The sequence below is a fragment of the Melanostigma gelatinosum genome (assembly GCF_949748355.1).
Source record: "Melanostigma gelatinosum genome assembly, chromosome: 2".
Classification (NCBI taxonomy): domain Eukaryota; kingdom Metazoa; phylum Chordata; class Actinopteri; order Perciformes; family Zoarcidae; genus Melanostigma; species Melanostigma gelatinosum.
In genome coordinates, this window is record NC_136635.1 from 15875175 (window position 1) to 15888810 (window position 13636).

Consider the following 13636-nt stretch of genomic DNA (forward strand, 5'->3'; position numbering starts at 1 on the left):
GTTTTATCTAACATGTCAAGATGAATCAGATAATTGCATATCTATGCTCCAAAACTAAGCTGCATTACAAATGCAGCCCAGCCGTTGGGAAATTAAAATATCCCAAAGAGATGAGAATATGATAAACAGAAGCGGGAAATTTAATATTTTGTCAAAAAGGTCCAGATCTAAACTGAGTGAGTGAGAGCTCAGCGGGCTTGTACAAACACGGTGCTGCACCTATTAGCTGTGCTCCATTGTACAGGAGAGAGAGAGAGCCAGAGCTCGAGGGCAGTAGGAATGCTAAGTGGGCCCCTTAGCCTAGTCAACCTTCAGTGGGCTTCATTTATCTTCATCTTGTTAGACTAAATTAATTAACAAGCTCAATGTTACACACTTTCTCCTTTCATTACATCAAATAATGGCAGAAATGTAGGGGGAGGTCCTGCCCACTGGGAGTAGAGAGACTGAAGACATCTCTCTCCCCCCCCTCTCTCTTCCTGTGCTTATCTCTCTCTGTTCACATCTCTGTATTCTGTCTCTCTTCCTTCCCCTTTCTTCTCGCTCGGTCTCTTTCACAACACAAACAAAAACCTGTTAAATGTCTTCCATAAACATATAAAACATTTATCTAAAATGAAAACGCATCTTTTCAACAAAGAGAAAAACTGTGAGGCTTACAGTAACACAAGCACAAATAGCTGTCTGTTAAAGACACTGCACATCGTATACTGTGGTAAAGAGAACTTTTGCGTTAGTTTCAGAAATAATAGGAATTTTAAAAACAGACTTATTATTAGGAGACAGTACAAAGGCTTTGACATGTACATAAAATATGGGGTTTAAACTTTTCCCCATCACATCTGAAGAGTTTGATGTATTTTTCACAGTGGCCATGGATAAGCTCTTTTATGGCTATTAAAACTCACTAAATGTATGACTCAAAACCAAAGTTGTGACTCATTACAATAATGAAAGGCCCATCCGGGTTGCTACTGAGATATGACACACAGTATAAAAAGTCAATAACACCTGCACATTTGAGCAGAGACGTACGAGCATGTTAAGGAAGCCCCCTTTGACCCAATTTAGTTGCTTGGGAAAAGACACTGGGATTCTACACTGGAGGAATGTCTCAACTGCCACATACATCCATCTCTGTTTCTATCCTTTTCTCCCCTTTCACCCCTACTCCCAACCCACAGCCCACTCCAGGACACATGTCTTATCCAAGCAAAAGGCCTAACCCTGAAGCAAAGCCTGCCTTTAATCTTGGCCTGATTGTTGAGGCCTCCAATATCCAGCCAGTGTGCGTGATATCTTTCTACTGGCGCTTCTCCTTTAATTAAAACTGACATTGACAGAAGGATGTGGATTAGCAGCACAATAATGTGTTTACTTAGAATACGGTAATCAGCGTTTCCTCACAGCTATAAGAACAAAGGGACATTGGTGAGAAATAGCCACAGTCAAAGGTGACGTTAATTTTTCTTTTATAAATGTGAAATTGGATGCAGAACTTGAGATGTGCTTCTGTCAAACCTCTTCCATTGCTGCAGTGTACAGTACATCTTTAGTGCAGTTAGTTATCCACCAAACTGGTTTTGACAGGTGCTGAGAGTTAAACGCTACCATCCACTTTGTACCATTACAAAAAAAGCGGAAATGAGCACAGGCAGTGTGCTCTCAAAAATGTAACATGCTGTATGCCTGAATAACTTCTGTCAAACCTAGCAGATACACCACACCAAATAAATTGGTGCCAAGCCATGAAAGACACTGATACTGTACATTTCTGCATGACATATTTCTTTATTTACTGCAGTATTCATGAATGCATACTAAATATATGAAATTTGTACGCAAGTAATTAATGGCTCCTCGATTTGTTAAATGTAATACAGTTAACAAAAGAAGCTGTTTCAGTAAACGGTCATAGATGTATGATCAATATCCCTGCGAGTATAATTCATACAGTCATACAGTTCTGCAGGATTAACTGCACAATTGGTCACAATTTAAATTCTGTCAGAACTCAGAGCCCAACCTGCTTTTTTTCTGAAGCTTATGAATGTGGGTCTCAATCTTGCTTTTAAATGATTGAATTCGATAACAAATAACATAAATTGAAATGCATGAGAGATCTTCCTTTTGAATTCCTCAAGGACATGTTGACTAGCGAGAGTAATGGTATCAAATTGTCCTTTTTTTTAATGCCTCCAACAGTTCTGAGAGAGAAAAAAAATGCTGTTAATTTAATCAAATAAGTGACCTTTTGAAAAAGAAATCAAAGAGGCTTCATTAGCTTTAGTAAAGTTTGGCTGACAGCAGCTTTGAAAGGCAGATGCTGCTGCTGTGGCTTCTAATGAGCCAACCCTAATTAGGGAGCAACACTGGAGCCTAGAGAAGGTAGCTGACTAGGAAAAGAGCCAATGGTAAATACACTCTCTTATTTACTTCCTCTGTGTGTAATGACAGCACACATTTTTAATTAGAATCACAGGAAGGGTGAAGACAAAAAATTGAAATCTTTATGGTGGGTTGAATACAAACACGGAACACAACAGGAAGCAACAGTACATCACAAGACAGATATTCCAGCGACTGCCTCATTCCAATATTCCTGATTAGGGTTGTTGGTAAGGGGGCAGGGGGGGGGGGGAGAAGAGAGAGAGAGAGCGAGAGGTCAGACAAATGCATGCAGTATAAAGACACAGAAAGCCTGATGTGCAGGTCCTTTAAGGCGTGAAAGGGAGAGGAAGGAGAACACGGGGGACAGCTCATCTACATGTGGCCCTTAACTTGTTGATGTGTGCTTTCTGGATGCTATCAGGGTGAGCATGGCAGTCAGCCACACACTGAATAATCACAATCATAACACACAGCTTGGGTAAATATGTTAGAAACCATGTTTGACATTGGTCAAATACACAGAAACACACACAAACATGTGCACGTACACACAGCACAAATTCTAAAGCTAACAATGTGTCAGAAAGCATAACCCCCGTTAGCCCGCTACCACCCCGGCCCGACCTATGATCCTAAATGACAACAACGGAAATGAAACTGACCTCAGTAAAAAGCTGCTACGAAGAAAGCCCTCCATGTCAGCGAGTTGGGGTTCTGGCAGGAGAAATCACAGAAAACCATTTTCACTATGAAATTAGTGATAATCAAGAAGGCGAAAAAGGAGAGAGAAAGAAAGAAAGAAAGAAAAACACAGAGCATACATCTCTTTCCTATAATAAAGCCTGTCTTTAATTAAAGCAGATATATGGCTACAAACCCATCCTCCGTTTTTTTATGAACTGACATCATGAATTATACTCTTTCCGTGGAGGGAGTGGATTTGCATACAACATTGGGTTGCACTGAGAGCCTGATGATATGTTTGCATCAAATAAACTCTGCCTACTGATCTCGATACAGTCTTTTTCCACGGCTGTGTGCAGATATATACATGGACATCCAGCACTGTAACCACAGATCCCAGAGCAGCTCTGGTCTGTTCGGAGTAGCTAACGGTGGTCCAGCTGCAGCCCATGTGTGGCGAGGGTGCTGTGGCTTCTGGGAGCCCGGCCGCAATGGACCCAGGCTGGGACTTGCAGCGTCAATGAGGCAAAGGGATGTGGTCATGATGTCACCACTTGTAGGGGTCGTTCAGAAGCATTACCCACACAATTTTGGCGACACATGGCTAAAAATGACTTCCAACAGGTTTCCATTGGCCTTTGTTATTGGTCTGTATAATATGCACTTTTGTTGCATTAAGAAGTTGATTAGGACTTCCATGCGCTTAGTTTTAGGTGGTAAAAATGAGCCGCAATACCAACAGATTTTGGAGTGGACCTTTTGTCAGTCGTTGAAATGTCTCTCAAATCTCACAATTAGCCTTATACATTGAAATATCGCAAGGATATCTTGCAAAAATGTTAAGCGTTATGATGTGTCATTTCAACTGCACCATCCTATTATTCAATTCCATCACTTAAAAATAGCTTGAAAGTCTGCAGATCTGCAGATTTTGCTGCAGTTAAAATCACTAGTTTTTAACACCAGGAGAAATATTCTGAACATACAACTATCTCTCGTACGTATAATCATGAATGACAGAAAACGCAACAGCAATCGACATATCAGCCCTTAACCACCTTAAGTTTTTAGTGACATGGGTTTAATTTGGCATTTTCTCTTCTTGCTCTCGTGGCTTATAGGACAAAGCCTCTGAGAGAATGGAGAGAATGAGCTGGGCCCAAGGACACTGTGCCTTTCAGTCTGGCCAGCACTTAGCAAGGCAGTGGATCCGCAAGACCCAGAGGGCTCAGCCGAGACTTTTCTCACAATAAGGTGTCTGGGGAGGCGGGAGTGGCATGGCTGGGGGCGCTGCAGCTCTGCTCTTTTCTCCACTCAGCTGGGCCCAGTGCACATAATACCGTCACCACGCCACAGCACACCAAGTCAGTGACAACGTGAGAAAACAACCGTCAAACAGTGCAGAGCAGATCAAGCGTGTCTCCTCACTTCTCTGAGTGCAAAAAGCAGACAGACTCTGAAGCAGGCGCGCACAAATTAAAAAACAATACCAACACAAATGTGAATTTGCTCCAACCTTACAGTAGATGCAAACACAGTTTAGTACACATTGAAAACCAGTAATTAGGTAAAGGAATATTAACAGTATGGAGTTTGATGCAGAAATGTTAAGTTTCAGGATTAACACAGCACTCCATTTTATTATCAGAATGTGTGTTTATATATTTTACTGGTAGCTGAATCCCTCAGCAGACTTGCTGACACTTAAACAGCAGCAGAGAAAGTGAAATAGATTAGGCTATGCTCAGTTTTTAGCTTTGTCATATTCCATAACCCTTGTTCTTTCACTCTGTGTGCTTGTGTTTCCTCAGCTGTGCCTGCTGTCTACAGTCCCATTGTGGTCAGAGACAACTGAACTTAGCCTATGGAAGCAACGGTGCGGTTTGGAGAGCAAATGACCAAACTCAGGAAAAAGTGAACGAGCCATATTGTATTTGCTCTTCTCTGAAGACACACACACACACACACACACACAAACAAGAATGTCTTTAAATCAAGGCTAGGCCACAATTCAAGGGCAGGCTTTTTGGTTGAGGAGAAGCAGGGAAGATAGACATCAATAAGCTGACCTGGACCAGTCTGAGCAGCACAGCAGCCCTTTCGAAGAATGAGCCTCTGCCAAAAGCTGCCTCTGCCTAACCAAGTCTCCCACCATCTGTAACAAATGTGCTCTATTAAAGCAGTACCATATGGACAACAAGCTAGCTATTAACACGGCTTCAGCACAACCCCTTAACCTAGCCCAGATTTCAAACTTCCAGTCAAATTGACTGCTGATTTAATGCACCGCCAGCAGCCATGTGGGTCTTGGCACGAGACAGCACTCTCAGCCTTCAGTCATTAACAGGCTCACGTAGTGCGTGGCACATTGCGAGACACAGGAGTTAGCTACACAGATCCTACCAGCTACTTGTTCTGTCCCTTAACCAAAGACATGAGAAACCATTCCAATGTCCAAAGAGGAGGATACAGAGAGCAAGAGTCTGCACTGGTCCAGGTCCTTAGAACAAGTTAACCAGGACTCAAAACTCTCTATTGTGGAGTGGAAACAAGCTTATGAAGCAGATCTATCCACAGAGTGGCAGCCTAACTGGTGGCTTATGTCTCAGTTCTTCCACAGTGATGGAGAGTGCATTTGCTCCCACTACATGGATCCAAAATGGCAGTGATTAACCCTGCAGGATGTGAGGGGGGGGCACTTTAATCCCTGTGGACCGGGCGGCCATGTTGACGCCTCTCCTCTCTCTGAGTCATGGGGGGACCCACCCACCGTTCACAAAGCCATGCTCTCTTCTCCTCGAACATGACGCCACGGCTATGAGCCCTCTGCTCTACGACCCAGAGACAACACACACACACACACACACCAAATCAATTAGAGTCTTATGGTTTTAACCCGACTCCAAAGTTCAGTCAATTTTGTTTGTTTATTTTTTCTCCTCCTGTCTCAGCTGCTTATATACTGTACATAATTAGAGTGGAAACACATGTCTTCTCTCAGAAGCATGGATGCATACAGAGCTGTGGACTTACAGAGACTAAGTCTTGGCAAAAGTCAGAATAAAATTTTACATTTTGATTCCAACCATTTTCATTATAAACTAATTTTGTTCTCCATGATGACTATATGATAAATTCTTTCTTTTACAGATTGAAAGTCAACAGCAACCCTGGATAGAAATTACAACAGTTAATAGTGTTATAATAAATTGTTATTATCATTCGCTTTGGATCATTTATTTCTTTCATGTTTTTAACTCTTGAATAAGAAACGCCAGATCATAGTTTCACAGCGTCTCTGCCAGTAGTGTCCCTATGCAAATTGAAGTGATAAGCTAAAGACTGCCTGATGACAGTCTAATTAAATAAGCCTTTCAATGCTCTCAGTGGAGCATTGGGATGTGTTAAAAGGTACTGTTGGTTCGAGATGGAGGAAATCCACCGAGGAGAAAAAAAGCTGTCCAAGCAGTCCCAATATCCCAGCAGACGGCTTTACGCCACCTCAACACCCAGTCACATGAAATAAGGCGATACCTGGTCCAGCACATGTCCACACACATTTGACATATTTGCATTTATACAGTGTACTACCCACACACATACACACCTTATATTACGTTTACTAATAGCAATAGTCCCATTGAAACCTACACAAACACACACACACACACACACACCTCAGTCAGAGCTGCCAGATGAGTAGTGAATTAATTTGTGTGAGCCACTCCAACATTAGGAAGGTGTGTTGAAAGGTGTCTGCTCATGTTTCAAATTAAACGCGCTGCTGGTCAGCATTAGCACCTCGCCACCCGTCGGCAACTGACACTTAGGGGGATGGGGGGAAGGAGGGGAGCCCATCCGCCGTTCACACTGGAATAATTAGAACATGTCAGGAAGAATTAATTTCCTCATTTTTCAAAAGGATACACAGAAATTACCATGTTATTATATGACAGGGTCCCTGGGAGGATTGGATTAAATTTGATTTCTTGCGCAGCCCACACAACAAATTAAAGTCATAAATAAGATGGAAAGAAGCGGGGCACAGAGCATATGTTTACGGCAATGAGTGAAGCCAAGGGACCAGAGACAACTATCTTCATTTCATTTTATTTAAATCAGGCTGACACCGTGTGTCTGAATGACAGCAGTTGCTAATGGTTTGAGATTAGAGGCTTCTTGATATTAACACAGAGATCAAACTAATTTGAAAAGCAATGGAATGTACGGTGTGTATGCTACTCGATGAGCTTTCTCTGCAGAATGACCGGCTGTTGCTTGATATAGGTCTTACCACAACAAACCATTCTGATCTTATTATATTTTAGTTGTTATTATCATTCACTTTGACAGTGACATTACATATATTTATAGTATCACACATGCCTGTTTGAGAGTTGTAAGGAACAGCATTTTACTTTGTCCAAGTCAGTCAAACCCCATTAATTTTGCAGTCAACACTCAACAGAAGTTAAAGGCTGAATTTGCTACAATGAATGTTATACCGATGGACCAATGACACAAATGCCTAGAATAGAAAAGACAGTGTAAACTGACTTTATAATGTTTTTAAATACCTTTGTATCTGTATTAAAACCAGATTACCCTTCATATTGTATGATTTCCCAGAGAAACACCAGCAAGCAAGAAACAAAGATTAGATCTTCCATTTAGGATGGGGCTCAGATCAGACTTGTAAGATTACAGTTGCTATTTAATACTGGCTTGGCTGGGAAGAGTTTTTCAACTCTTTCAAAATGGGCCGTCATTGCAGTCTAGCACTCCCCTGGGCCCCACAAACTTTAAATAATTTGCAAATCAATTAACTGGCTACTCTCAACGCAACAGGGATTTCACACTCCAGGGTCGTGGTGCATTATCAGTTGGAGACGATTCATGGCGTTTTGGGAGAAAAGTTCATGGTTGAAATCATTAATTCATTTTACCGGACTTTTAGTTATGCATTACTTTCCACAGCTGTGGTAGCAAGAAGATTAATGGCATGTTCTCTAGTCCTGTTTTCTGTCGTATATAGCCAATAGGTGAAAGTCTGCCCTACAGTACAAGGGAACATATCTTGAGAAGCAGGACAGCAGCCAAGTCCATATTACGTTTTTATTCTTCTGAGAATGAAATAAAGTCCATCAAACCTTCAAATAATAACAATAAACTCAGAGGCTAGCTCCTTTTCATGTGGTGAAATATAGACCGTACTTAATCACCAGTGTAAAGAGAGCCCAAACAATAACCCACCTCATGAAATTGCCAACACTAAAAGCATATCAGGCCATTCAAAACATGGCCATTCATGAGTAATACAAGCTATTAATTGAATGCGGAGTTTAGGATGATGGATAAAGTTCAGGTTGGTTTTCCACATTCTTGCCAGGTAATGGCATGTGCAACAATTCGTTTTTCAAATTCGCACAAGGATCCTCGGCAGTAATTGAGGCTGATGAAATTAAAATCTTTGTCAAGCGGTCTTTGCTCAGCAACATATTGACCACAATCACTGCAGGGTCAGTGGGCTGAAGAAGCCCATTTGATAAATAATAGATGAAGAATAACCATTCAAAGGTTGTTAATTTTCATTTTATGGTGAAGTGCTGTTTATTTCATTTCTGACAAAATGTCTCCCCCGCATCCTCCCGTTGAGTGGTGCCATCGATAGTGGGCTGCGAGCTGAGAGACCATGAGGCTGTTGCTTATTAGATGAATGGGAAACGCTAACAAAGAGTGTATATAGCCTCTTCAGATGGTCCAACATATTCTCAGGTGTTTCCAAATGAGATCGCAGGCGTGTAATTAAACTTGTTCTATCAGCGATCCAGACACAAACTAAATTACGTCCTGTCATGTTTTGAGATGAATTAAACCTGGAGGTCAAAGGGTCTACATTTCAAATTGTATGAGGATCCAACTTAATGTCTCGGAAGAGCGGGACGGCAATGAATGCTAGCCCACCACATTCAATATTTTCATTTATAAGAAATACTGACAGGTGCCTATAATATTAACATGATTTAATAACATTTAACTGTCGAGTGTGTATTATCAAACCTTTAGGAGGAAATGTAGCCAACTGAGGAGGGGTATTTTTAGCTGGACCAGCAGGGGTCAAGTAGACATAGCTCACTAGTAGATTTTACATACTTGCAATTTCTGTTTATATATTTTCAAACAGCGTTGCAATGTTATTCTTTACGGTCGCAAACAACATTTATGCTTAAACATTAAAAACTACAGGCAATTTTCCACTGATTTGTAGAAATCCATGTTAACGCTTAGGCTTCTACTGTACTGCTGATAACTCAAGAAACTTTACTTTTGCATCTTTTATTATATTGTCTGTTAGTGAAGCTGGCTAGCACAAGTTATATGATCTTAATACACTACATCTGATCTCAAATTACCAAGAAAAGGAAATTGCAGCAAGTTGATAATGTAAATGATCGTTTTTTAAGACCTGCTCAAACCAGTGGTTGATTAAATTAACTAGTATTACAGTCACAGCTGTGTTGTCCTGGACTTTGCATAGGTTTTAAACAGAAACTAGCTCAATGTGCTACATGTACTGTATTTCAGCTGAGGAGTGTCGCCATATTGTCTGTTTTTATTGCATCTCTGTCAACAATGTGTGCAGTGACGTCTTTTAATGATGTGTGCACAGTGCTTCAAAATAACTTAACATAAATAGAGCACCGATTTAAAATCAGACAGAAGATGACATCGTGCAACCGGTTTACGAGTTCAAGCCATTCACAACAAACTCAACCAAACCAACGCTCAGCAGCAGAGGTAGCTCGCTGCTAGACGGAAGTCAGTGTGTGGCGTGATTAAACAATAGTAAATGGCCATGAACTTTGAATTCAGAGAGACACTTCCCAGCTGTTATTGAATAGCTCCTCCTCAATATGACTCCCATGATATGACATTTGGAAGAAAATAATAATATCAATGAAGTTCCTCACCTTTATTTGCTTAATATCCAAGAATCATTTTTATTAGAAAACCGCCAAGAGCAGCAGCTGAGCAAAAATTGTTAAAGTAACGTTTTCATAGATGCAGAGGACTGGAGTTACACACCGCTTGCTCCGTGACTCTGACCCGAGTTAAACGTAGGTCTGGTACAGCTATGGTGGAAAAGGATGCGTATGCTCTCATGTAGTACCGACACAATTAGTATGCAGTTAATATTATTGTATTTTAAAGTTCCAGCATTAACTTTTCATGAGACCAAATAAAGTTGCAATTGATTGAATTTTGTTGACAATCATGGATTAACCCGTGAATACATGAAAGTTAAAATCCCAGTTTATGTGCAGTTGTGCGATTGTGGAAAGGTTCAAATTGGTTTTGGCCATCAACATTTCTTTTGGATATTTTAATGGAATTATCGCAACAGAAAGTATATTTGGTAAACGTTTCACATTTTTGACCAGTGTCACCTGTTAATACATTTTCAAAAGACTTTTTTCCAAAAGGTTGATATTTTCTCTAGAACAGGAAATGTGTTTTTCCCCTCCACGGCTTTGATTATAGCCATTAAGAAACATACCATTATAAATACTAAAAAGCCCGATTTAACCTTAAAATTGCAACTCACAAACAAAGAATCATATCACACAAGGACCAATAACATGTGGCCGAAATAGAAGAAAAGAAATCCTGAGTAACCACAACAAGCTAATGAAGCAAAACAAAACGCAAGGAAAATAAGTTGGAGGATCTTATGTTTGAAAGGTCTGTCAGTAGCTTTGTGCCTATGTAAAGGTCTAATTGTGCATACATTGTATTGCAATTGTCCACCTCATTTGATGCAGGTGTTCAGTGTGGGTGAAAGACAGCGGGGGAGTATGAGACATGTGGCAAGACAGAAACAGCTGAAGAGGCAAATTGATACTTACAAAAACTGAAAGACTCAATCCCCAGCTTCCAGCGATCTCTGGTCTGCTGATTTTGAATTCATGTAAAAACCTGAAATGTAAGCAAAAAGAAGACAGAAAAAGCCAGTTTTAAGTGTATCCTTGTATGCAGCATATTATTTGTATTAATGACCACTCTATAAATGTCTTGCATTTGATTAAAAATTCCATAAAAACAACATTTAAATAGTGTCGTTAATGATTTTATTTGCTTTCATTTCATTAAAACAAACAGTGAGTTTGGAACATGGTGAAAATCAACAATGGTCTTACATAACTGTATTTACCTCCATTGGAACAAATAGAGAGAGCAGAAAGAGGAGATGAATTGAGGCCACAGCGACTGTTGGCTGAGGGTCAGAGTCTCCACAACTGAGCTAATGTAAAACAGCTTTGTTAGTGCCCGACCTCCAGCCCTCACAGCTGTCAGCGGGAATCCGTCCGAGACAATGTTTAAAATCAGTTTCTCTGCTCCCTCGATAATCTGTCTTCCATTTGCCGTATTTCACTAATAAACAGCTTTCATAGAAAGCGGTTGTTTTATTTAATTTTGCTTTCTTTCTTCGAGCGCTGCCTGCTGATGATTTATTAAGGGGCCATGCTCTGCTAGTTTCAGCTCGCCTGTTGAAGTGCTGCAACTCAAAGCTTTGTTAGAGAACGCACAAACAGCCGGGAAAGTCCAATACAGTACAAGTGCATACACTTTTAGGCACCAAATTCCAACAGAAGTAATGACAATAGAGAGATAACCAATCATTGATCAGACCATCTAGCTACTGCAAGCTCATTTATGTTAATTTTCCCACATTATCTTGTTTTTCACAATAAGCCAAGATCTCATTACCAGCTGATTTATACAATTAGTCCGCCTCAGCACTGCCAATTAAACAAGGCCAAGGGTTTTTTAAGGTCATGCTTAACTGATCTGTCACTAATTTGCGCTTCGGCACCTCAGTCTCCCATTGCCGGGACCAATAAACCACCATCAACCAGATCAGATAAATGTTCCAACTACCACTGCATTGTTGTGAGAGTACAGCACGGAGTCTGCAACGTGGGAGGCTGAAGGGCTGACAGAATGAGCCCGATAAAAGGGAAGACTTTCAGACGGGTCTGAATGTGGTGGCCTTGAGGCTGGAGGTGACAATGGAGGAGAGGGGACCCAGGTGGCCCCGGCTAAATGGAAAGCTGTGACATGAATAGCACCCGAGTTTAAAGTATTCTCGTGCCTCTCAAATGACACTAAACACACTATTTCAATGTCTGAACTATGCTCCAGCGGCAACCATCCGACATCTGACGATGGACTTAATTCCTTCTATGCCTAAACAAATGAGCTCTCATAGTTACAGAAAGTAGACATTAACACACCTTTGAATCCATAATCTGATATTAATTGGGAACAATGAGGTAAATAATATATGGGGAAATGTATTCATCTTTCATTGGTTAATTATTTGTCTGAGGGAGAGAAAAAAAAAATGGAATTCATAATTACAAATAATGAGAGAACCCAAATTGTATTATAATGGAGCAAATGTAGTAATCCCTGTGGTGTAATAACAGTCAGTGTCAACCGGCCTGTTGTAGCTGCACGTAGCAGCTTTTTCTCTCCTGCTGTGAATTAGACCTACAGCCAGGAAACATAAAACAGACACTCCCCCATTCCTAATTAGAGGATCTGGGACTTGTTAAACACAATTTCAGTCAACCCCAAATTCAAACTATTAGTTTCATCACATTTTTCTGAACAAATCGTCCACATTTCCTAAAGAAATATGTTCTATTGTTATATTCTTTTAGACAGAAACTGTTGATGACTGAGATGAAAAGTAAATTTGGCCCCATTAGGCCACAAGTTACAAAACAAATACACTGAGAATACTGGAGGTTCAGCTCTCAGATACAGAACGATGGAGCTGACATCAAAGGAGCAGGGAAAGAGAGCCCACTGCCACCTGTGGTATTTCTGTCAAAGAGTGGACTTTTCTCTAGCGTTGGCTTGTCACAGCTACCTCACATACAAACACACACATGAACAGAAGAAATACAAACATGCACACACTCAAGTCACCACAGAAGCTTTCATATGCAGCGAAGGATAGTCGGAAATTATTATTATAGCATCATTTCCAGTGTTGACATTTGTCAGGGAATACACACGCACGCACAGGCACACACACACACACACACACACAGTCCTTCAGTACTTAAACTCAGTGAAGACAAAAATATTTGGCTTGTGCTTGATATGAAATTCTAGTGAAACTAAATTGGGGACACCTACTGGGTAAGTTGTCCCTGATCCAAACTGGTTTGAACTATACAACTTTTGTGACAAATTCTGGATTTTCAGACACACACACACACACACACGCGTACGCTCTTTGTCTGGGCACAACAAAATTCAGTTACAGCTCAGAAAGATTCACTTCGAAATCAACTGAAGCTTTAAATTCCAGACATGTGTTCATGTACGGTGTGAGTTGTGTTTTTCAACCATCATGTGACAGTGGCTCAGTGTCAATAGACAACATCGCCACAACTGTATACAGCACAGGGGAGACCAACCACGACTTAGCTGTCCTGACCAAACACAGGTTTTATGTTTCATGTACTTTAACTCTATATTGCAT

The 13636-nt window shown here is 40.7% G+C and overlaps 1 protein-coding gene across 2 annotated transcripts in view; it reads right to left on the reverse strand.

Moving 5' to 3' along the window:
• sox6 (SRY-box transcription factor 6) overlaps positions 1-13636 on the reverse strand; it is a 129920-nt gene that overhangs the window by 100033 nt on the left and 16251 nt on the right. For both annotated transcript variants that reach the window (XM_079285347.1, XM_079285346.1), the window contains exons 2-3: positions 10983-11052; positions 3054-3105 (exon numbers count right to left, since the gene is read on the reverse strand). In XM_079285347.1, the coding sequence (XP_079141473.1) occupies positions 3054-3088 (35 nt within the window). In that variant the 5' untranslated portion in view covers positions 3089-3105; positions 10983-11052. The remainder of the gene's footprint in view (positions 1-3053; positions 3106-10982; positions 11053-13636) is intronic.